The sequence below is a fragment of the Poecilia reticulata genome, chromosome 8 (assembly GCF_904066995.2).
Source record: "Poecilia reticulata chromosome 8, P_reticulata-male-v2, whole genome shotgun sequence".
Taxonomy (NCBI): domain Eukaryota; kingdom Metazoa; phylum Chordata; class Actinopteri; order Cyprinodontiformes; family Poeciliidae; genus Poecilia; species Poecilia reticulata.
Genome location: NC_088837.1, coordinates 13,895,124 through 13,919,077, shown reverse-complemented (window position 1 = coordinate 13,919,077; position 23,954 = coordinate 13,895,124). Strand labels below are relative to the sequence as shown.

At 38.7% G+C, this 23,954-nt stretch overlaps 1 protein-coding gene across 1 annotated transcript in view; it reads left to right on the top strand.

Annotated features, from left to right (window-relative positions):
• The window catches only part of cyth3b (cytohesin 3b), a 33,670-nt gene that overhangs the window by 4,071 nt on the left and 5,645 nt on the right, over nt 1–23,954 (top strand). The window contains exons 2-9 of the mRNA XM_008416762.3: nt 15,212–15,294; nt 15,557–15,621; nt 16,792–16,858; nt 16,997–17,115; nt 17,544–17,624; nt 18,669–18,781; nt 20,074–20,222; nt 20,580–20,691. Of these exons, the coding sequence (XP_008414984.1) occupies nt 15,212–15,294; nt 15,557–15,621; nt 16,792–16,858; nt 16,997–17,115; nt 17,544–17,624; nt 18,669–18,781; nt 20,074–20,222; nt 20,580–20,691 (789 nt within the window). The remainder of the gene's footprint in view (nt 1–15,211; nt 15,295–15,556; nt 15,622–16,791; nt 16,859–16,996; nt 17,116–17,543; nt 17,625–18,668; nt 18,782–20,073; nt 20,223–20,579; nt 20,692–23,954) is intronic.

Here is a 23,954-nt window from a genome sequence, read left to right as displayed (position 1 = left end):
TAAAAGCATTTTCCAAAATAGCAGTTAAAAGCTCAAAGCTAAAACTGAGCAACTTCATTCAGGTGGCAAGAGAGAGTAAGATTTAGAGCAGATAACAGAATGGCTGAACTGTGGACTTGTCTTGGCATGAAGCAGAAAAAATACCTCTTTCTTCATTATTAAATGCTTTACTGATGCAAAAACGAGCCAACTTTGAGAGAACTGTCAGTGCTCATGAATATTTATCTCCATAATTCATCAGAATATTAAACAATAAAGAGACAAACTGATCTGGAATGGTTAAGTACATGCATATGAAATTATTTACTGAAATGAAAGGGTTAAAATGGCAACACGTGGGGTCTTGAGTTATGTGTGTATTTTTTTCCCCCTCGTACTATTTATTTTTCTGTCGCCTTACTGAATAATTTTGTCGCTAGACATGGTAAAATAAGCAAAACTGAACAGTTACTCGAAACAAGCTCTAAAGCTTTTGGTTTGACACGTGCAACTTTCAGCAACACAATGGCTTCTTTTACTTGTTCTTTTCTTGTCCTTGAATGCTCTACAGACAAACAAAAGTCAACAAAGTTTTGTCAAAGTCGGACAGACCTAGCAAAAATAGCATCCTGCAAAACATGTTGGCTTTGCGTGATCAACTGAGATAGTCTATCATCAAATGCGCACACACACACACACACACTCTTGCTCCTGCTGCTTCAGTGTCCACTTTTAATTACCCGTTGAGCTGTGGAAGCAATTCTGAACAATTCTCTGGGATTTTATGATAAAGCCTTGCTTCTCTACTCTGATTCTGGCAGCAAACCACTCTGTTTACACCCTGTGGAACCAGACATTTAAAGTTTGCAGCTTTCAGTGCGTTACAGTGTGTGGTTTGTAGGGTTTTATGACATACAGGCGAACTTGGGCTGTTATGAGCTTGGCATTAAGATCTCAATCATTCATTTGCCAGCTGTAGGAACAAGCCAGCAGCTTCTTGCTTCATGGAAAAAAAAAAAAACTAATTTTGTGCAGTAATAAACAGAGGGACACCCTGAAGCAATCCAAGTAGCCTGATATTAAATTATGCTTTAATATAAGTTTCTAGCCTGTTTTCTATCTTTGTCCACATTAGACTCTTTAGGAGGGTTTCACCTGGTGTGTCTGCTCCAAAAGAACTGCGGGTTTGAGGAAGCTGATGGAGAGAAGCATACAGACAGTCTGTGGAAATGCACGAGAGCCCTGCAGGATGTCAGGGAGCAGCAGTGGAGCATGTAGTTCAGCTGAGGGTTTCTCTAAAGTTGTGCACAAAACACAAGGGGCCCTCACTGAGACACATTTTTAATCTCTTTCTCTCACTACAATCAGCTGTGGGTATTTGACCTGGTTTGAATTCTGACCTTCACCATTTCAACAAGCATGATACAGTACTACTATGAATCATTGCTTGAGACCCGAAGATTTGGTGAATAGTGTTTGTCTCTCCGATTTACTTGCAAAGACAGCATGAAAATTATTTATTTCCCTAAACTGAACATTTGCTCTTTAAACCGCTAGATTTATTCTTGCTTCTGAGATTTGCACATTTGGCTGTACCAAATAATATGCAAACTCATGCACTCTGTTAAAATTGCCAATAAAATGTATTCGGGCCTTGGACAATTTCTGGTGTCGAGGCATTTTAAAAATTCTGGCTCCAAAACTTAAGGAAATCTTTCATCTTACCGCCACAGTCAAGGCAAAATTCCCTGTCATGTCAGTGTGTAGACTTGTATTACTGAACCGAAATGTGTTTTCTCTCCATCTACTCTTATGCCCATTCTTCCCAAAAACTATCCTTTTACCTGTACAAAGTAAACCAAAATCTGCTTTAGAGGTTCCTGGGGGATGGCAGCATTTTGAACTCCTACAGTATGACTCATCTCTGTTCAACAGTTTGTCTCGTCCGCTGTTTTGACAGCTATTTTCTCTTGCTCATCTTTCCGCTTGGTGGCACCACGCAGTCCGACTCCACAGCTCAGTCGATACCTAGATGTATGTTGAGAGGTTAAAGACGTCTTGGCTTGATTGGAAGTTCGGTACAAAAGTGTGTGCGTTTCATCTCTAACGAAAAGGCCAGTTCCCACAAAGAGCCCGTTGTTGAGCTTTGCTTTCAAAAAGCTATCTGATCGCACGTGATAATTACCCATGACGTTGCCTGATTGGCTTACACAGGACTCTGCAGACTTTTACAGCAGACGGACCCATATGGAAATCAGATTTGAGTTTGCGTGCTTCTGTGCAAATGTTTCAGGTGAACATGAGGCCACTGTACATTCTGAAGCTCAGTTCTGCTTTGTAAACAACTTTAAATCACTTTTAATATGTAGCCGATGGCTAGACCCAATATATATGTGAAGAATTGGTGAGGGGAAAAAAACAGAGTTTTCAAGTGAGTTTCAGTTTCCTCTTCATTAGTTAGCTGTGCAGTAAGGATCTACAGCTCAACAGTCACACACTGGATTCTTTGTAACTTTAAGACTATCAAGGGGCTCATAGATGGGATGCAAACAGGGTTAATTTTCTCAGTGGAAAGTGTAAGCAGTGCCTGTGAAAACTCCCAAAAGTCATGCACAGAAATAAAACTTGGATAAGTAGTATCCTCCTCTATTTGATGGACCCTAGCGGAATGTCTGGGTTCATGGCTTCCAATAAATAGTGTGTTAAACGTGTGTGTAGGAAAAGTAGTTTAGGTTTATTAAAAAAGGAAAAGAGAAAGCAGAGCAGAGCTGCCAGGAAAATGAGTGCTGGAACAGTTATGTAAGAGCACAAAGATTGTTTAACCTGCAGGAAAAGGTGTATTCCTTTGAGAGAGTTTGTGGATTCAGGCATTCACACTTTGCAAATGCAACACATTTTTAGGATGTTGATGGTAGACCCTGGCCTTCACCGACAACTGGATTTTTGGGAGCCTAATTTGGGGGAGAAAAAAAATCAGAAAAAAAATATCAGTTCATAAATGAACTGATATTTTGCGTCTATACAGGACCGTTATTATGTTCTTTGAGCAGGACAGTAGTTCTAAAAGACTGGAGTTGGAGTCAGGTTCCCATGCCAGAATTGTTCTGAATTAACTGCATTCAATTTAACATAAATTATGATATTTAGAGGTGATGGTGTTAAATGAGCTAAAAATAAAGACTCGCTTCATATTCAGACTCGTGTTTGGAAAAAAATTATAAACCCATTTATCAATTATTTTACACTTTGCACTTATCTTTTGCTGGTCTATAACGCAGCCAGCCGCACAGAAAAACTTCTCCACAACCATATGCTGCACATGTTGCTGGCTCTATCGGACTTTATGGCCAAGCATGTCAGATTCTGTCCAAAAACCCAAAATCTGCGGCCTGTGCATTTAGATCACAAATGGGAGAAAAACACTGCAGTTTTGTTCTGATTACAATATGAATCACATACTTGTTTATATAACAGTTTCATAAGAATTAAAGGTATTCTATTGTATGTATGAATTTAGTGCCTTTATGGGAGCTCAGGCTCCTTCTTATGGGGACACAGGTTGCAAAAACAGACTGATCCTTTATCTCAGTTTTACTGAAGCAAAGTCTGATATTCCAGTTCACCTTTCTAACACATCTATTCAACTCTTGGACATCTAGTTTATATATATATATATATATATGAAGAGGCCCTGGCCAGCCTCCAGCCTCTCACCTCCCACTCGCCCTCCAACTTCTAAAGCCTGGTAAACCCATCCGCTAGTCCAGCTTTTGAGAAGACATTAGTAACGCTCACTGAATTACTAACATGCTTAATGTGTCAGTAAACTGTAACAAAACTCCCATAGCTTGTGCAATGGTCCAGATTTAATATCCTGCCTCTCATGTCTTGTTTGCTGTAAGATCTTAAACTCTTATTGCTTTCATAATGGGTGTAATTGCATTGCTGGTGCAGTGAAAAGGTCTGACGATGCCACAGTCGTGTAGTCGTGTCTCGTCAATGACACCGTGCAACCGAGAAAGGCAGCAGCTCACAGACTCTTGAGCAACCTGTTACTGTGCATTTCTGCTTGTGTGTGTGTTTGCAATGTTCTGTTTGTACCGGGAGGCAGTTTATATATGCCCAGTGGAGGGAGATGAAGAAGTGGAACACTTCAAAAGTGCCGCTGACAGCTGCAGTCAGATTCCTAAAGTGGGTTAGTAGTGCAAGGCTCAACCTGGCTGTGCATGTCCTGTTCTACTCTTCTTATTATTTATATAAGCTTGTATGCAAAACTAAATGTATATGCATGTCTGTCAGTGTTTTCACATGCATTTATCTTGTGTGCGCAAGTTCCTCTTGAGAGGATTAAACAAATCTAGAAGATCAAGTAAGGAAGACTACGGATGGCGGTGGATTATAGGTCAAGGACTGGAGAACCTTCTTGGGACTTTTACATACACACATGGAACCATGCAGTCATTGTTTAGAGAACAGGAACCTATTATGAATTCTTGGATTTTACATGTTTTGATGTATAAAGAGTTTTACAATCGCCTTTTGCTGGTGGAACACTTACTCTATTCCTTTAACGTTTCACAGGGTTGGGACATAGAGATAAAGGGATTTTTGATAGTTTGACACAATTTAAGTCTTGAAACTATAGAGTCCACCTGGTTTTTATTTAAAGTGTCCTGGTATCTCAAAGAAAAATACATTTTCTGAAAATTGTTGGTTCCAAAATCTATTTCATCACTCACTTTATGATAAATTATTGGTTAACATAAAAGGAAATTCCGAAAAGTATTCAAAAGATCAGTTTTTATTTAAACTCACATGATTATAAATAAAAAACTAATCTTTAATAATATCTGGATCAAAGATGAGTTTTTATATATATAAATTCAGTGGTATTATACAATAAATCATTAATTTATTCCAGTGATATTTTTTAAACATCTTTACCAGGAATGCCACCAAGTGTTGATGTTAATGTACATGCTCACAAAAAAGAGAGAAAAAAGATCAATACTTTCCTTGTGTTTTCAGGTTTTTCTGTGATTTATGACCTGTTGTTATCATTTTAACAATTTAGAGGGTTACTTTTCCACAACCCTCTCAATACCCTTATATCTTTCAAAGAAAGATGACCATTGTTGGCGCTCTGAAGACTGTAATTTATTAAATTAATAGCCTTAAAGGTGAGGGGCTCAAGAATCCGGACGAGCTCTGATAAACACTTGTTTCCAGCAGGACAGTAGCAGCTAAACTCATGACCCCTTTTTGAGGAACCCTTATCCTTCCTTTGCTCTTCAGAATGTGTTAATTCTCTCTGCCTGTCCACATTTTCACAGTCACAGCACATAAAGAACGTAAATCAGTGTCAGAGTCGAGGATTTGATGTGACTGATAATCTGCTGCAGATTCCAGTGGGTAAAAAAACTCACACATACTCACGTGCGCCACTGTAAAGTGCCGCTGAGCGATATCACCAGGGTGAGTGATGTACTGTAGCTCTTGGTCACAGGTCTCCTGATGCATGCATTTAATCTTTTTTGCTGACCTCTGTCATGCTAGAGTTGCATCACCATCAGTGACCATGGGTGCTATATATTTTTTTTAATGTTTAAGGTTATTTTATATACATGATGCAACTGCTTCATCATTAATCTGCTGATAACTTGTCAGTGGGCTCCAGCTTGCCAACTATTGCGAATCCCATAGGGCAGAACATGTAGGGGTTACAGAAAACAGCATAGAAATCCCTGGAGATGCAGTTGTTATGCCTGCAAGCTATCGGGAGGCAGTGCAGATGCCTAGTTTAAACAAGAAAAGAGGAAATAAATGTGCTGGCGTTTGGTTAGATGGAAACAGTAGATATTATTATGACAATTTTGTCAGTATTTTTTATTTTTTTTATTTTCTGCTATTGCATTTGAAGAGGAAGTGAATGTTTGCAGTCCTGTATCCCAGCCAGTCCCATCCTGTCTGTTCTGTCATCATTTACAAATCCCTGGGATATTAGTTTCCTCTGTCCTTTAACATGGTTAATCTGCTTTTGAGTCTCATTACCTTTTACATGTTAATGAAAAATGTTGATAATCAGCTGGACAGACACATGTGCTTATGCTGCCTTTCATTTACATTGAAATCAATTTACTAATTATTATGACTAACTGCTGTTAGTAATACAAACTGTGTAATTTTAACTTACTGGGTTCAAATTTAGCAGGAACATCTGGGAAAAAATAGATAATGCAAATACAGATAAGATAACAATGCAAACTACTCTCCTAACACAGCTGCAAATACATTTAGTAACTCTAAAAATAATATTATTAAGGTTCAAGTTAAAGCTTGCATGTTTATGTGTCTGCCTATGACCTTGCAAAAATCAGAAGGTTTAGTTTTATCATTAATCTGTGCTAAATTTTAATGGATGTTATGTGACCCAGCATCCAAACCATAATAAAACGGCAAGGCCTTCCCAGAATTTAAGGATCTGGAAAATTCCTTTATCCTGAACCTGGGACAGAATGATCTGATCCACCCACATATTTTGTCTCATGAAAGTCTTGGCTTAGATTTTGAATCGGTTATGCTTTTTTTTCCTCTCTTTTTTTTCCAATTTCTTCTCCTTTTTCTTCTTCCTGCTGTCTGGAAAAGATGAAAATGGACATTGATTTCTGCTTCATAGCTGAAGAATTTCTTCATTTTTTTATTACTCCTTTTTTTTCTTTCTCTTAAATATTTGTGTACTCTGGAGTTTTTCAGATTTTAGACTCAGAACCAGTCAACAATTTGCACCCTTTTCCAGTTGTGCACATGCCTGTTGTTGATATTCATGCTGTGTTGCTTGTCCGAGTTTATCTCCTAAATTGTAAACATTGTGGAGATCTTTGCAGAAATCTTGAGTTAGATCTTGTACAGTATGTATTTTCTAAGTATGAAAAGAAAATAAAGGAACATTTTATCATCTCAACTTTACACTAATAAGCTACGGTAAACCCTTTCCCAAAACTGGAGTAATCCTCTGGTATTCAAAAAGGCTTTTTTTTTTTTTTGGACCAAGTTAAATTTGCTAAACATAGGTGGATTGGACAGTTAGCATTTAAAGAAAAGGTTGAGCAAATGGCCGTTTAAACATTGTTCAGTTTTCCTGACAGGTTCTCTTAACAGTGTCAGCTTTGTGGAAGCAGACTGCTGTGGTGATGCCCTCGATTGTACTTCAGAAACCAGTGTTAAAAAAAAAAGAAAAATATTTTCAGATTGGCAACAGCAGCGTTGTGTGGGAGGTGATGATTTTCAAAGAGGGGGACCTGTAATCTCACCTCAAAACATCTAACTCTACACCTAACAGAAAATTCTTCAGGGCTTAGTTTGGCCCCACCGCAGGCATGTTTTTTAAATTAGGTGGGTATTGTTGAGTAACCGTCAAATCCATGGTCAATTAGGAAAGTTCTTGTCTAGACAGGGTGTAAGATTGCACAGAGCATTAAGTGCAATAGAAGACGCAGAAAGAAAAGTGAAGCTAGATCAAGGATTATCTGAAAAAAATGTCTGCTGCTGCAGTTGGTAATTAGTAAAACAACAGTATAATCCTTTGGCATGATGACCCAGAAACAAACCAATCACTGGAGGATTCTCTCATTCAAAGGAGAGGGGAAGCTTTAGAGTGGAGCATGGTATATGTAAGACATGTTCATAAATAAATGACTGAAACTAGTGGGTTCTGTGATGAGACTGCGCTGCTTCAAGGGGATTGTGTTATGGAGTCTCCAAGTCTTTGAAGAATCAAAAAGGCCACATTGTGTTTGATGTTCCCTCTGATTTTGCTTTGTAATCTAATTTTCATGAAGGGAATGTTGTTTGTGTGTTCTCTAAGACGGGCTAACAGCAAGTGACAGTTGCAGGGTTGGAAACATTTATTCAGTTCTGTATCGAAACAAGAATATAGTTGGACCTGATTTTGAATAAATAGAGTTGCTTCCTGGGCTAGATGTTTCAGGTCTGTGATTAAAATTTCTTTCTTTCTGAGATCCTCGAACATCTTCTTGTAAGAATATGGCATAATAATCCTTCCAGCTTCATTATTTATCTGAAGTTGAAGTCCAACATATTTCAGCTTTCTTGTTCTCCCTCCAGGAGTTCCACAAAGAGCTCCCAGGGTATGCATGAGTTTACTGCAGGGTTCCCAGTCTTCAAAGAAAATGGTTCAGGAAGACTAGACGAGAGTCGACAGGTTATTGGACTTGAGTTTTATCTGAAGTGAAAAAGATTTCTGTAAGCCCGGTCTTGAAGTGTCAGCGGCTTTGGAAATAATGCTGGAAATTAAAATGCAACAGCCGCTTTACCTAACCTCACTGATGACCTGACTCTTAACAAACTAGAAGTCTGTGTTTCACAAATAATCCTTCATCTGCATTAGAGCTGAAGCAGCAGCTGTGGATTTATCTTTAAAACATTCGGTCTGAAACAAAACTCAAGTGTACACATTAAACAAATGAGAGGATGGATACAAAGTGAGCACAACTAACCGGTTGGACCAGACTGGGCGTCTGTAGTTGCAGGAATGTCAGCTTTTTTCATACCACTACTGTCATCTGTCAAGAAGCAGGAGCCTGCAAAAAGGCTGTCAGCATGTGTGTGTATAAGTGCTTTCTATGCAAGTGTTTTGAGAGCTATGAGTAGGTGTAACACAGAGGGGGGGAAACGATTATTGCACACTTACCAAACATAACTGCAAGCTGCTGCAGTTGTGTCAAACTGTTAAAGCTAGTGTAGCTGCAATATAATCTTACAGTATGGCTAAATGGGTGGAAACGTTTATCTAAATGGAATAATAGTCAACAGTTTCATTTGTAGATTAAACGTGGAGATCTTAGAGGCAACAGGAGATCTGGCGTGTCTTCCTCGTTTGGAGGATGACAACAAAAATCCACGTTCAGTGACTTGGATGTCTGCGTAGAAATTTAAACTGTTCCGTATTATCTTCAGTTCATGTCACACTGTCTGGTTTCACTGTTAATTTGTGTCATGATTAAAAGCCACAATTTCTGCATGCAGCCTTTCTTCTGTACTATTGAAAGCCTGGCAAAATCAGCAAATGCTACTTTGCTGTTGTCCTCAGTCATTGTTATGATCAACACTAAACAGAGCAGGGTTTTTGTTTGTTTGTTCTGTGAGTGGTCATTAAATATTAAATTAATGATCTAGGAGCTGAAACTGCAGATTTTACTTTTATTTTAAAACAAAGACAAGGTAACTATGGAGCTGATATTCTAAAGTATCTATAGGTTGAAACATTACCAAATTAGCATGACCAAAATTCATGCTAATTGTCAATATAAGTCCAACATGTTCCACAAAACTATGTTAAAGTTTAAGACAATAAGATGAACTTTGCTGTACTCTGACCTCATCAATGCTGCACAAGGTAATCTTCTTTAATCTCCAGCAGAGTCTCCCTAGCCTAGCGTTGCTGCCAATATGACTGTAGTACGGTACATTCACCAATCAGAAAATAGATTTTTAATGTTCAAATTGACTGATAACCAGCCCATTTTGCTGTGCATTCCTAAGCAGATCTACATTGACAGCCCCTGCAAAAATGACCTAGCTGAATAACCAGCCATTAGTTTTGCTAATAAGACAGATGAAATTTGAACAAAGAATCTCTTTGAGGATATAAACGTGTAGGAGTGCATGATTAGCAGACTGAAACGCAGCCTCTTTTATCTTTGACATGAATAATTTGCATGTGATCTCTCTTCCTCTTTACAACCGCTGTTAAAATTTAGAGCAGGATAGGTCACTCATTCTGGTTAAAGTTGGGTCATAAGACATTATTAGTAATTCCTGATAACCCAGTTATATTCAGACTGTTGCAAGTGTTGACAATGATACAACTGAAAAACGAAGAACTATGAAGTAGCTACTACTTGTTAAGATTTTAAAGTCCAATTTGGTCAGTTATCGCATTAAGTGGCCGATAAATGACCAAATATAAAAACTGTGTGAGCACAGCCAAAAAAAACAATTGTGCTTGTCTTTAATGAAAAAGATTAACTCCCTGGCATTTCTCCGTGCATAAATGATTGGTCACCATGAAAAGGGGGAAAGAGGCTAAGCGTGCATGTTTGAAATATTATAATGATGTATTGATTGTACCAGAACAGCAGCTCCATATGTCACTAAACGAAACGGCCGAGCAGACAGGCCTAGAAAATTTATGTAGATGTGCTTGGGGTAAATTTTATAGCGTTTGTATATGACCTAATATGGATTTTTTTTTATTTTATTTTATTTTTTTTTGTTGGAGGTCTTCTCTCTGTGGAAATATAAAGACATTAACACCCTTAAACAATCTTAAACATAGGGGTTTAAGATTCCCAGGCTTTCATGAATGATGCATCACATGTGTGTTGTGGGTTACAGTTTCCCTCACAATAAAATCAGTTTTCTCAAACAGTTTGTCTCCTTTTCTAGTCCAGCTGGGGGCTTCCAGTCAGAGTAGGTGGGCTGAACGCCTGTGCGCATTACAGACGTAGGTGGCCTGCAGGGTCTCCTTTCTTTACAATTGCTGCATTATGAAGCAACTTAACTGAAGCCAACAAACAAGAGAAACGGATTCAAAGAGTGTGAAGATGCCCAGTGGGCTCGAATTTGTTCCCATGTCACTCTTTGCTTTTCTCTGCTCTTTGGCACAGGAACATCCAATGCATAAAAGGTGGCATTTTCTTTTCCAAACTTTTTTTTTCAGTTGGCAATAAGAAATTGCCAACTGAGTCTAATCTTTTTTGTTTTTGTTGCAGGTTTGGTTTTTGGGGATTTTAATTGGATGCTACGTATGTTACTGCTTGTGTTTAGATTTTTTAGAGTAAATCAGTCTCCTGCATTTCATTATTAATTAATGTAGCGATCAATCCGACGTGAACGATAAGTATATAATGAAAAATACCAGGAGTCAACCTATTTCTTACCACTGCTTGTTGTTTCTATCAGAAGTAACACTTCAACCTAAGCCTACAATAAGAATTATCAGGAACCATTACTTGAATCAAAGTGTAAGCTTGTTATTAATCAGGCTAATCTATATTTACAGGTAAGTACTGGTGAGAAACATAACGAGCAAGACAGAGTAACACACAGTCATACAGAGGAAAAAAAATAATTTACCTCTACTGAGCAGAATAATAATAAAAAAATACAGTTCTTATTCAACCACTTCAAGCTCCAAGACATTCTCACACCCTGAGTAGAAAGGTTTCTAATTTCTTTTCTGGCGCATAAAGGGGGGCAAGAAGGAACAATGGCTACGGCTACAACCCAGTAGGCTTATTTGTCTATTAATCTTACTATAACTAATAAATCTAAGGAATCCCACCTGTGTGGCTGAGGGCATCAGTCTCTCCTCTGGCTAGGAGTCACAGCCTGCCAGTGCGCTCCAACACCTCACCTCCATCTATTAAAACTGTGAAATATTAGTGCCACATCATGTAATTCCTCCGTGGCGTATCTCTTGACTGAAGGTCAGCCACGCTTTCTCCTGCTTTCAGTACAGGTGACTGTGGCTTCAGGCCACTCTTGACTTGTTATGAGGATCAGTGAAAGTGGGGATTGTTTTGATAAAATCTCCCCATATAGAAAAGCATAACACAGAAACTCTCTCATCAGGATGACATAAATTGAAAGCAGACACACTAACAGCCGATTTTCTTAACGACTAAAGGAGAGCAACAGATAACATGTCGTGTTGAAGACCTGACCTTTAACGACCTGTGCCTTGGTCGTCAGCAAAAACAAAATCTTGCTCCAAAAAGTCAATTTCACATCAGGAAGAACAAAAACCAACCAGCACCAGAAATGTGTCAGATATGCATTTTAAAGGATGTTGGAGTTCTAAATCCACCTAATCTTTTTCAGGTGCGCCTCCAGACTGTCGTTTCGCAGATGCAGCTGAACCAAAATTAAAAACTCTCAATGTACTTGTCTTGTTTGCTTTCCGTCTTTTATGTGTAGCCATGAGATGTAGATCATGACCAAAAGCATGATGGATGAGCACAATAAAACTATATGGATGAAGATGAGGGGTTTAGAAAACCTCTGGAGCAAACACATCAGCAGAGAAAGCCCAATGCATTAAATAAGCTGGTGGATCACTTTAAATTGCATAGTAATCCACTTGTAGCAATATATTTATCGGTCTTTGATTTAATAAAGATGTATTCTTTGTCAATAAAAGCAGTGAAAAGAGGACACTCGTAAAGCCCGTCACGGCTTTCAATGTGAAATAAGATTTTCTTCACTGCAGCCAAGCCATTTAAAAAGCTCCTTTGACATCTTTACATGCAAAGAGTGAGTCATCAGCCTTGCATTGCTTATTAGACTTGGCATTTATAAGCCATTAACTCTTGGCCTACTTTACATTTAATGCACAGATAACCTAATGGAAAAGTTGCTTTTCTCTGTGAATTTTTTATAAAGATATTTAAAATAACTGCTTCACTTCTCCTCATTGTCCTTCCTAAGTTGTCAGTACTTTGAGCATTGGTTAGTTTGAGAGTGACTGTCTGCAGTGACTGCATCCATCAAGGTTTCCTGCTGTCATGACCAACTGTTTCCCTCTGATAACACAAGATTCATGCCCTTCGAACATAATAACCTAATAGTCCTTGCTACTTCTGTCACTTTTTTTTCCTCACAGAGCGAGACAAAGAAGGGGGATTGAGTCAAACGACGTGAAAAAGAGATGCAGCAGAGAGATACAGAGGGATGGAAATAACTGTCCTTTTTTTCCACCATTATTTACAGTCATGGGGGTGTGTGCCTGGATTGTAAAGCTGCTTAGTGGTATGATTTAGCTGGGGGATTTGAATCTGTGCTCACCCCCACTTCAAGCACCCGGGTGGAGGCGGACAAAGAAAGTGAGATGGAGGGGGAGTGTGTGCATGTGTGTGATAGTGGGAAACGGCGTAGGAGAAGCGCAATCTGGTTTGGCTCCATGTGAAAATGACCTACTTCCTGTTAGCTCGCTCTCAAACCGAATTGCTGTTTTCTGATGTGTAGAAGAGCGAATGGGAGGTCCTCCGAGGGCTCTGTGGGGGTGGGGGGGGGAGGCTGACGTGGCATGGCAAAATGAGGGATAAGTAGCTGGCCTCTGGGACATTCTGTGTGGAGTGAAATTAATGTAACGTGTGTGAAATGTAAATTCTGCATGCGCCGTATATGCAATGTGCACTTAACGCTCTATGTGAGCACACGCAGTAAAGCAGGCGGGTTGCACAGTGAGATGCTCTCTGCGGCCTTAATTGCCCTAAAAGAGGGGTTGATGACAGCTGACTTCTCAGTAAGCCAATATTTGAGAGAGCCAGCCTTGCCAGATGTCCGCCAGTTGAGTGTGAATACAATGCCTCACAAATTTACCCTGTAAGCCCTGCAGGGGGCACAGCCAACATGCACAAGACGGTTTTCTAATCAAATAAGACCTGAACTCAACCTGTTGGTCCACACACAAAACACTGTGTGGTGTACAACTTACACAGTGCATCACTCTAACAGACCAACAATACTTTGAAACATGGTGGTGGCGGTATTATGCTGTGTGGTTGTTTTTCTTCAGCTGAGACCAAGGATTGAAAAATGAATGGAGCTAAATACAGGGCGTTTCTAATTTGAATTTGATGCACCGTTTTAGGTTAGTCTTAAACATGAAATCCAAATAAAACACACTATTGTCCAAGCACCTGGTAGTGGCAGCACCATGATGTGGGAAGTTGTTCAGCAGGGACAACAGAGTTGTTCAGGGTTGCTGTAGGGTCTTGACAATTGTGTAGTAATTTGTCTTGTTCTGTAGCATAAAATCCCAGTAAACCATATTCAAATTTGTGGCTATAATTTGATGAGATGTCAAAAAGTCTAAAGGGGTATAGAAGTTTTTTAAGAAAATTTGTGTCCAACCCACCGCAGAGTACTTCTGCAAGTGTTTTGTGGTTAAAAAACATACTTCAAATGAAACATCTGCCCTTGCTTTTATTGAATAAATGTTGTGGTTTCACTGCTGCTTGAGGAAATCTCTCCCGAGTTGTAATATCCTTCAGCCACCAAAAGGGGGCTGCAGCTCTGATAGTAACTTACTTCACAAACTAATGTGTTCGTGTGTGAGGATATGCAGTGGTTTTAGTAGTCAGTACAGACATATAAAGTGAAACCCTTGCAAATTCTCCTTTGACATAGGAAGTGGATCAAATAAAGTCATTATTATTTCATTAGGTACGGTCACTCATCCATGTTATGGTTTTGTCTTTTTAACTTTGATGCCTCAAGTGACATGATTAGATCCAGTTCTGAAAAAATCTGACTCATGACTGTCAAATGATGATTACTGATCAGTAGATGAAATCATGTAATACTGTGGTCACTGTTAATTTGCCTTTTATGATTAAATGTTCATGTTTTCATCCTTCCAGAGCTCTCAAAATGTAATATTTTTTAATGAACCTCTCAAAGCTCTACTAAATATCTTTTGTAAACAAGAGGAATTATTTAGGAAAGGAGGAGGTGGCAGAACCAATCAGGAGCCCCTTATTTCCCAGTGTTTTTATGATGGAGACCTTTCAGGCTTTTTCAAAGGGACGGAATATGAGTCCACTTGTTCAAGTCCATATGCAGATTTCTAAACTCTCTTTCACTCTTGATCATAATATTTCATAAAACAGTTTATTACACTGCAGACTCAAATTTATCATGAAGTCTTAGATATGGCTGGAAGAAAGCCACAAGAAATTATTCTTTGGAAAGCTATGAGAAGTTCAATAGTGTATCAATACTTGTGCAAGGTGTGGTTTATGATTTATGGTTTATGATTGTACTACTAGCGTGTTAGCTCAAAAGCCAGGATGTGTTGCCCTGAACAGAGCAACCACCTGCTGGGTTAGATAAAATTTGCAGAAACAGCATGGTGCCCCACAGCCGCCTGCTTTCCAGTCTGTTTGCAGCATTTAATCTTTGTTTTCAAAATTGAATGGTACCTGCACTCGTTGGCATGTTAATGTAGGTCATATGTAACGTCTTTTAGATGGATTCCCTGACCAGGTATGCGCTGCCGAGCTTAATCCCCACAACTCTGACTGGCTGTTCAGAAAATGAATTAATTTAATCCATCGTCATAACCCAGCCCCTCTCTCTCTTTCTCTCTCTCTCACTCAAATGCCGTTTCATTTTTCCCCACTTTTTTTTTTTTTTTTTTTTCCAGTGCCCGAGGACTTGTCTTTGGAAGAGAGAGATGAGCTTTCGAACATACGACGCAGAAAAAAAGAGCTTCTTGATGATATCGAAGTAAGTGACACAATTTCTTTCATTTAGCTGCGATTGAGAGCTGACGGTTTGGATTGGATGAACATTTTTGAACTCTACTGATGTGACGCTAGAGGATAATGTGTTGCATTAAACCCTGCATGCAGCTTCTCCTCTTCTATTTGCATGCAGACACACGTCTATCATATCACATGAAGTCTCTCAGTTGACTCTTAGAATATTGTTTTAGCATGGGTCAAATACATATTGTCAACTGAATCCTTTCTTCTTTTTTTCATTGCAGCGGCTGAAATTTGAAATCGCTGAAGTAATGAATGAGATTGAACAGCTCACCTGTGTTGGGGAGAGGTGAGTTTGGGTTTATTTTGGCACATACTGTACAACTGAACTGTATAGCAAACTGAATTCCTTTGAGTCTGATAGCAGGGATTATGTTAATTATGATGAATCGGATTATATATATTATTTTCTGGGCGATACTTTCCTCATTAAAATGTGAGAGAATTATGAGGGCCAACAGTGTTTGCCTGAATCCATAAAGAAAGGTTTACGATTTTTATTTTGTCCAGCAAATCCTGTGACACAAGAGGATTTTCAGCTTAAAATTAGGTGAAACTTGGAGCAGGTTTCATTTGATCTGCTTACCATCTTTTTTTATTTTTTTGTTCAAAAGAGTTTGCTTCAGCATCTGTTCTAGTTCCTTTTTCTTTTCTTTTTTTTTGAGGGATACCGGTAGTTAATTTTACTCCCAGCATCACACCTGTCATTTTACGTTTTATGTGAACAGCTTAATCCTCTACTGTTTGATTAGTGAAGTAAAAAATCGCCTTTATCTAAACATTAGTCAAACAGTCCTTATGTGGATGCTTCCCTGTCATTGGCTGAGATGGAGTGAGGCCATGTGTCAGGCTGTGTGCGTCTCAGGTGCAGCTGGTGAAACTTGGCTCAGGTTATTTTGGGCACATGGGAGCAGTGAGAGCATCCACTGAAACATAAAGGTGCAGATTTCCATGGAGTTTACATTCTGTGTGTTTTCAAAGGCATTGAAATGGGAAATGTTTTTCTTCTGAAACTGTTGTAGAAACGGTTGAGCTGATTTATTGAGATGTAGTGCTGCAGCTGTCACAGAACTGCACTTTGTGGTGTTTATTATCTATTTTGGTGTCTGTAGATTCAATATTTGACTGAGCAGTAAAACCTAGAAAACAGAATTGACCAACAAAGCAAGCAGCAGCAGCGTGACAACCTGACAAGAGATAACTGCACTAATCAGAATTTTGTGGATGATTTTTGATGTTTGTTTTTTTTCTTTATAGATACAGTTTTTCTATGTGGTGTACAGATTTTAGGTGATTCAAAGGTTTTCAAAAGAACTGCAATATGAAAAGATACAGTAGTAAAACAATTTTCACAAGTCAGTCAGGGCCAATCAAGCTGAAAATCATCTAATTCTGATCACTAGCTACTTTCTAAATGTATCTCATTTCTAATAGTTTTTTAAAATTATTATAATTGCAGCAAAACCTCACAAAGAAACAAACAGATTGCCATGGGAAGGAAGAAATTCAACATGGATCCTAAAAAGGTCAGGCAGGTTTCTAAGCTTCGAATGAGACTTCAGAATCAATATAACCTTTGCTTTTGTATGAAGTGATTTATGTTATGCTAAAATGATTTATCACATTTCTCTTAACTACTGAACTGAAGAGTAATATCTTCACAGGGAATCCAGTTTCTTTTGGAAAACGATCTTCTCCAGAACACCCCAGAGGACATCGCACAGTTCCTCTACAAAGGCGAAGGGCTCAACAAAACCGTCATTGGGGACTACTTAGGGGAACGGTAACCTCTCCAGTTTTCCCTCTGCTTTCTTTTTACCTTCCTTTTCTCTCTGTTCTCTCTGAGACCCAACCAGAAATCTCCTGGAAGTCAGTAGCCTGAATTTATGAAGCAGAGCCATGACAGGAGGCAGTGCAACTAAAAAAAAAAAAAAAGAGGGAGAGAGAGAGAGAGAAAAAATCTGGGCGGACATGTGGTTTTTATCTGAAAGATGTTGGGGCAGGGGTAGAGCTGTCAAAAAGCAGATGCAATAGTGTCTCGCTTAGACAGCTCAACAGTTTTGGAGCTAAAATAGGTGCTGCATCCTGGCTGCCGCATTCGACTTTCCTCCAAGAGTCCCAAAATGCACCACTATGACGTGTTTATCTCAATTTTCCCCAGCAGTTTAAAGTAAATATAACTTTCTTTCTTTTTTTTCTTTTTTTTTACAGGGATGACTTTAATATCAAGGTCCTTCAGGCATTTGTGGAGCTTCATGAATTTGCAGACCTCAACCTTGTTCAAGCCTTAAGGTGAGATATACAATACTAACAAACACTGGGTCACACTTTAATTTGGTCTTTCTATGATGTGTCTGCATATACCAGTAGAAGTTATCAGTACAGCAGTTTAATACTGTCAAACCTTATAACTATAATCACAACCTTAGTATTTACTCCTGGATAAAAAGGTGTCATTTTTTTATTACTGCAACTTGTGGATTATGTGTAAATATTGCTTTTTGGGGATGACGCTGGTGGGACGATGTTACACAGCCACATGTATAAATGTACTAATGTTGTGGCATCTGGCATTAGGAACATCATTCTGCTAATAATAGTGAAGCAATAGCTTAAAGTATAAGGACAGATCATTTAAAAAAGATTAAAATAAAAAGATGTAGCTTTTACAATGTGCAGGTTTGGGTGTGAACATATGAGCCTGAAACTCTAAATAATAATTTTCTTGAAATTTTCTTGAGATTTCAGGAAAAAAAAGTCCCATATTGCTGTCAAATTTGGTTAACAGGAAAAAATATACATTATTTTAAACCTATGAGAAATGTTAATCTGCTCATTTGGCAACATTGTGTTGACACTGACAGCCTTAAATTTAAGACATTAGAAATCTGTGTGTCTCTACCAAGTTAGTACACATTAAAGATTTGTTTTATTCCCAAAATGGCTAAAACTTGGAGGGAGAATTTTTAAGTCTTGCCACAAACTTTTTAATTAAATGTATGCCTGGAGGCTCAAGTCTTTGGCAAGCTCTAATCAGTTTTCTTGCTGGAAAGCACAACGTTTAGCTACATAAATGTTCCCATCATCATCGTATTTTACCATAGCAATGGTGTTGAATTTCTTAACATTCCTGCCAAAAATCCCAAGTAGCTTTTTAAACAATCACAACAGCATTATTACCTTAACTTCTTATTCTTCTTGGTCGTCCTCCTCTTCTTCTCCTATTAGACCAAATCCTGTGCTGGCTGACACCAGATTTCATCTAAAAATCCAATATAAATTTTGCATCAACAATATGTGATGAGATCATCATGTTTCTGTTTTCTGCTGTTGCAGGCAGTTTCTGTGGAGCTTCAGACTTCCTGGTGAAGCCCAGAAGATCGATCGCATGATGGAGGCGTTTGCCTCCAGGTACTGCCAGTGCAATCCTGGTGTCTTCCAGTCCACAGGTACACACACACACACACGCACGCAGGCACGCACGCACGCACGCACACACACACACGCAGCAGCAGCGTTGTCATGACTCAGTCTGGATGGATAACTTGAGCCAGAAAGACCTATGCAAACTCAAATCAATTATTTTGACTGTTTGACTGTTCCCAGTAGACTGCCAGGCCTGGATGTGAAGTATAAATTTTACTTTGGCCGAAGCAAATCTTTAATCTCTTCACAAAGATAAACGTTCACTCTCAGAAAATAAGATTAGTATTTCAGTCTCTATATAAATTTCTCTTCCTCAGGCATAAATTTACACTTCTCAAAATTTCAGCTAAAGTTAACATGTTGGTCTTTAAGCAGCAGCTTTCCCCCCCGACCTCTGTGTAATCAGCGTCCGTGTCTCCAGCAGTTATAGCGGTATTGATCCCTGCTCAGTGGCGGTCATTAGTAGTGTCTTGTCTCGTTGCGTCCCGTGTGGAGCCTCCTGTGTTCAGGTGGCAGCTCAGGTCATCACTATTGAAGCAGACTAAGTTATTGGCCCTTTCCTGAGAACGGGGTGTGCAGTGTTATAAATCAAAGTGTAGAGGATGTTGGCTGGTAGTGTGTGGAAATATGAGGTCCAGGATGGTGAGCAGGAGTTATGATCGTGGATGTGTGTGTGTGTGTGTGTGTGTGTGTGTGTGTGTGTGTGTGTGTGTGTGTGTGTGTGTGTGTGTGTGTGTGTGTGTGTGTGTGTGTGTGTGTGTGTGTGTGTGTGTGGGGGTGTGTGCGTGTGTGTGTGTGTGCAAAAAAGACTGGAGGGAAAGTTGTGTCAACAAAAATAGGCCCTTTTTCCTGATTATACATCGGTTTTTATTTCACTAATCTCCCTCTTGAGAAGAGGTTAGTTGTAGTTTTTACTCACAAGTCATGCCACTCTGGTTCTTGTGTGACAGAGTGGACTGTGCAAATGAGGTACATCTGCCTCTTCATTTTCATCTTAACTATGCTGCTGTAATTTAGCAATATAAAGAAAAACATACAATTTGCACAGTAATATAGACACAGTATGTGTAGGATATACACAAAACAATATCATTTAAACAGACAATTATTGTAATTAATTAGCTTAGTAGTTTTTGCTATTGACGTTTTGAAGCAATGAAAAGTCGTCCAGCCTTGACTACTTTGCAAAAGCATTCTGCCGTCATGAACATGTACTTAAGTAACATTTAATGCTGGGAATTAGTATGCATTATGTCAAGAGTAACCCCTTCAAAAAGCAGGACAAATGTGTGAAAATGTCCAATTTCCTCCACAGACACTTGCTACGTCCTCTCATTTGCCATTATTATGCTGAACACCAGCCTTCACAATCCCAACGTCCGAGACAAGCCCCCGGTGGAGCGCTTCATTTCCATGAACAGAGGGATCAATGAGGGAGGAGATCTCCCCGAGGAGCTACTCAGGGTAAGAATGGTGACTTATTTAATTTGAATGTCTGGACAGACTTAACCCTGTACTGCAAATCACTGCGCTAGTGAATGCATGAAGTGTTTTTTTTTTTTTTTACCTGTCTTTCTTTAATTGTTTGCTTTTATATATAGACTTTATGAAAAGCAACAGAGAGAATCGACTCGTGTCAACAATTAATTTTAGATTCAACTTAATCCACTTGCTTTATTCAATTGTTTTATTGAAGATAACGGATTAAAAGTTAAAGATGTTTTTTTTTTAAGTTCATTTTCATTAATAACCTAGTTTGTCAGAGTTGTGCTTTAATAAGCTAAATCTGATGTAAAATACGTTTTCCCTTTTCTTTTCTAGAATCTCTATGACAGCATTAAGAGCGAACCCTTTAAGATCCCAGAGGACGATGGGAACGACCTGACGCACACGTTCTTCAACCCAGACAGAGAAGGATGGCTGCTTAAATTAGGTTAGTGTGAGTCTCCCTCCCAGCTGCGGGCAGAGTGTAAGACCTCCTGGATGAATCAATTTGTTTACTCTTGCATTTTTATTTGCCTTACAGCTGGGGATTTTTTTTTCCTCACAATAGCTTAAACTGCAAAGTGTTGTCACGCAGGGTGGAAGTGAAGTGTTACGGTACACAGATCAAATGGCAGCAAAAGCTTCTTTTTTTTTTTTTTTTTAGTAAATGTCCTCTGAAGGGTAAACAATCAGAATAATACTAAGATTGAAACAGAAATGGAAAGCTTATAAAGGTTTCATGTTATTATGAGCACTGTGCAATAAAATACTTATTTTATGGAAGCAAAGGAAGTTTCAAAATTCAGTAATAGATAAAATGGATAAAACTAACACTCCTGGCTCCAATGCAGTATGTTGGGTCCAATTATTCAAGCATTTTTACAAGATGATAAAGTACACTTTACATACAATATTTTATGCTTGTACTCCTCTCAAACAGTACTGCATACTTTTTTGTGCATTTTTGTGCTTTTTTGTGTATGTTGCTAATAGAGAACATGCACATATTTTGTTTTGTTTATTGGGATCCATAATGTTCCACAATGCTTAAGGGAATTATATGCTCAATTTATCGCAATTTTTAAAAATAGATGCTAGCTTAGGAACTGGATTATACATTTAAGAGTGATAATTGTTGAATTCATTCAGTAGAAAAATATATATTGTTATTGTCTTTATTTGTATTCCCTCACCCGCTTGATCTTGTGTTTGTAAAACTAAAAGAAAAGGTTTCATAAATGTGGTGTTTTGCTTTGAACATCATAAATTTAATGGGTAGGGTTTCAGATATGCTTTCCCCAATGCCTTTGCAATGCCTTTCAGTTTTCTTCAAATCGAAAGGCATTACAAAGGTCCAAAAGCATGCAAGTATTTGTGGGGCAACTTAAACATGAGCATTTTTCTAATTCTGAAACAAAATGCTTCTTAAATAGTTTCGGTGAGTAAACGCAGACTCTCAGTGAAGACACAGTTAACCTTAATTTGGAGGAAAAAAAACATCCTGTATTTAGGATATTAGAGTATTTTTGTCAACTACAGTCTTCCCTAAAACAAAGAGCTGCGTGGTAAACGTAGACTGTCCAGAAAACAAACAAAAAAAATTCTTCTGATGAAAGCTGGATTTATTGCAGGTCAGGAAAAGAAACGACTGTGCTGCTGGCTTTACAATTGGGTCAGGAACGCCACAGAAGGTGAACTCATTTTCAAATGAATAATTCCCAGAAAATTATAACAACAACAGCAGAAACAGATACCGAGAGTTGAGTTCACTCAGGGACCCCACACTGATTTATTTATGCGCAAGTAAGTGGTAATTAGGTAACATCTGTAGCTGATCACAAGGGGTCTGCCAGTTTCCTTTGTGTACACCCGTGTACCATAAAGATTTTTATAAACCTGATGTCTGTCGGTGCCTAAAGAGACAATAAAGTATCATTTAAAAGGTGCTGCTTAACACATAAAAATGACAACAGGTGCTGTAGATCAAGAGGGGGGAGGTTTCTTGCTTTGAAGAAAAACCACGACAGAAAGTTGGTATTTCTCCTTCTAAATCAACATAAAAATGTGTTTTCATCTTTTGTGATAAAGACTGAACCTGTGCATCATCACCCTCTGCAGTAACAGTGAAGGCTACAGACCTGAGCATCTATTTTTGGTTTAACTGACCCATAAATGGTGTGAAAACATAAGTGTGCAAAACAGCAAAGGCCCAACAGCTTGCTTAAGTGGACTGGAGGAAGTATGTTGAGGCACCTATTGCATGTAGTCAGAATAAAATCATGATTTTAAGTAACATCTGAATATCATTCATAACACTCCTCCCACTTGTCCATCATCCTACTAAATAATTAGTTATTTGAAACCTATTCGCTACCTTACTAGTGGTATATTGTTAATGGTGTCACATCATTTAACAATTCTGTTGCTTTTGAAGGCATCCTAATGCATTTAAGGAAGATAATTGGGATTTTCTGTGTAAATGAACCCTTATTCCACATACCCTTTTTGCCATTTCCTGCTTTATAGCTTCATGTGTTTCTAATTTAGAGTTTACTTCATCACCTAACGGTGACTCCAGGGGTTACTGCATTCTTATATTACATTACTAATTATATATCTGTTATTTAACACCGAGTTTTATAACCAAATGTAAAGAATGTTTAATGGCCGGCTTGCAGTTTTCTCATGCGGGCTAAGGAGCAGATTCATTGCAGGTGGTTTGGTTTATGACCCCATTCACACACCTGGCTTCGACCTGCACATTCCTCTAACTCTGTGTAACGTCTCAGTGGTCTCATCTAGGTGGTGAGCACGAATTCGTAGTGTCCCAGTGTGGCTTATAGGCCTAACATGATTACATTATGGTACGGCTCCCCCATGAAGCCATTTCCCGTGCCAGCTTTGACAATGATACTTCTAATTTAACTGTCTAAAAATAAATCCTGGAGGATGCAGAGGAATAAATGCCTTTTTTTTTTTTTTATACTCTGCACAGTATATCTCTGTACAGAGTGGAAATGTGTCCATGCTAATTCAACAGCCAGAGTCTATTGATATGTAAGGGGAGTGGAGAGGTTTTATAATTATGTGTAGCCCTGCGGAGACTACCGGGAGGCTGTAGTGAAATCTAGAAAGTTTAGGCAATGCAAACACAGTTAAAGGAGGCCCAAAACCGTGATTTGTGTTTCATGTAAAAGGTGCAATTATGCATGAACTGAGAAGACACCAGAATCCTGGTATTAGAGCCTCCGTTTTGCTCCTACTTTAAATTTCTGCAGCTGCTGCCAGAGGCTGAATTTGCTTGCAAACCTACATTTATTTTTACTCTTTTGTGTCTTTTAACACATGAAGTGGCAAACTTGATCTGGGGTTTTGGTTGCTTCTGACGATGTGTTTGTGTTGAGGTTTGAACCTCGGGGGGATTTTTCTTAACGCCAGGTTGGGTCCGCATCAAACCTCTTGCGATCCCTCAAGAGGGAAAAACAAGTAACAAATACGCAAAGTCAGTAACAATTTAACAGGTGTGTGAGTCATTGTTTGACTAAGCTTGAAGCTCGGAGAGATCACGGTTGTAGATTGTAATCGTAAAATAAACAAGCCAGCATAAAAGCTTCTGAAAGTCAAAGTGAACTTTCTTCTTATCATTGGATAACAGTTCAGTTTCTATTCCATAGTGGGAGTTAAATATGTCACCTCACTGACACGATGATA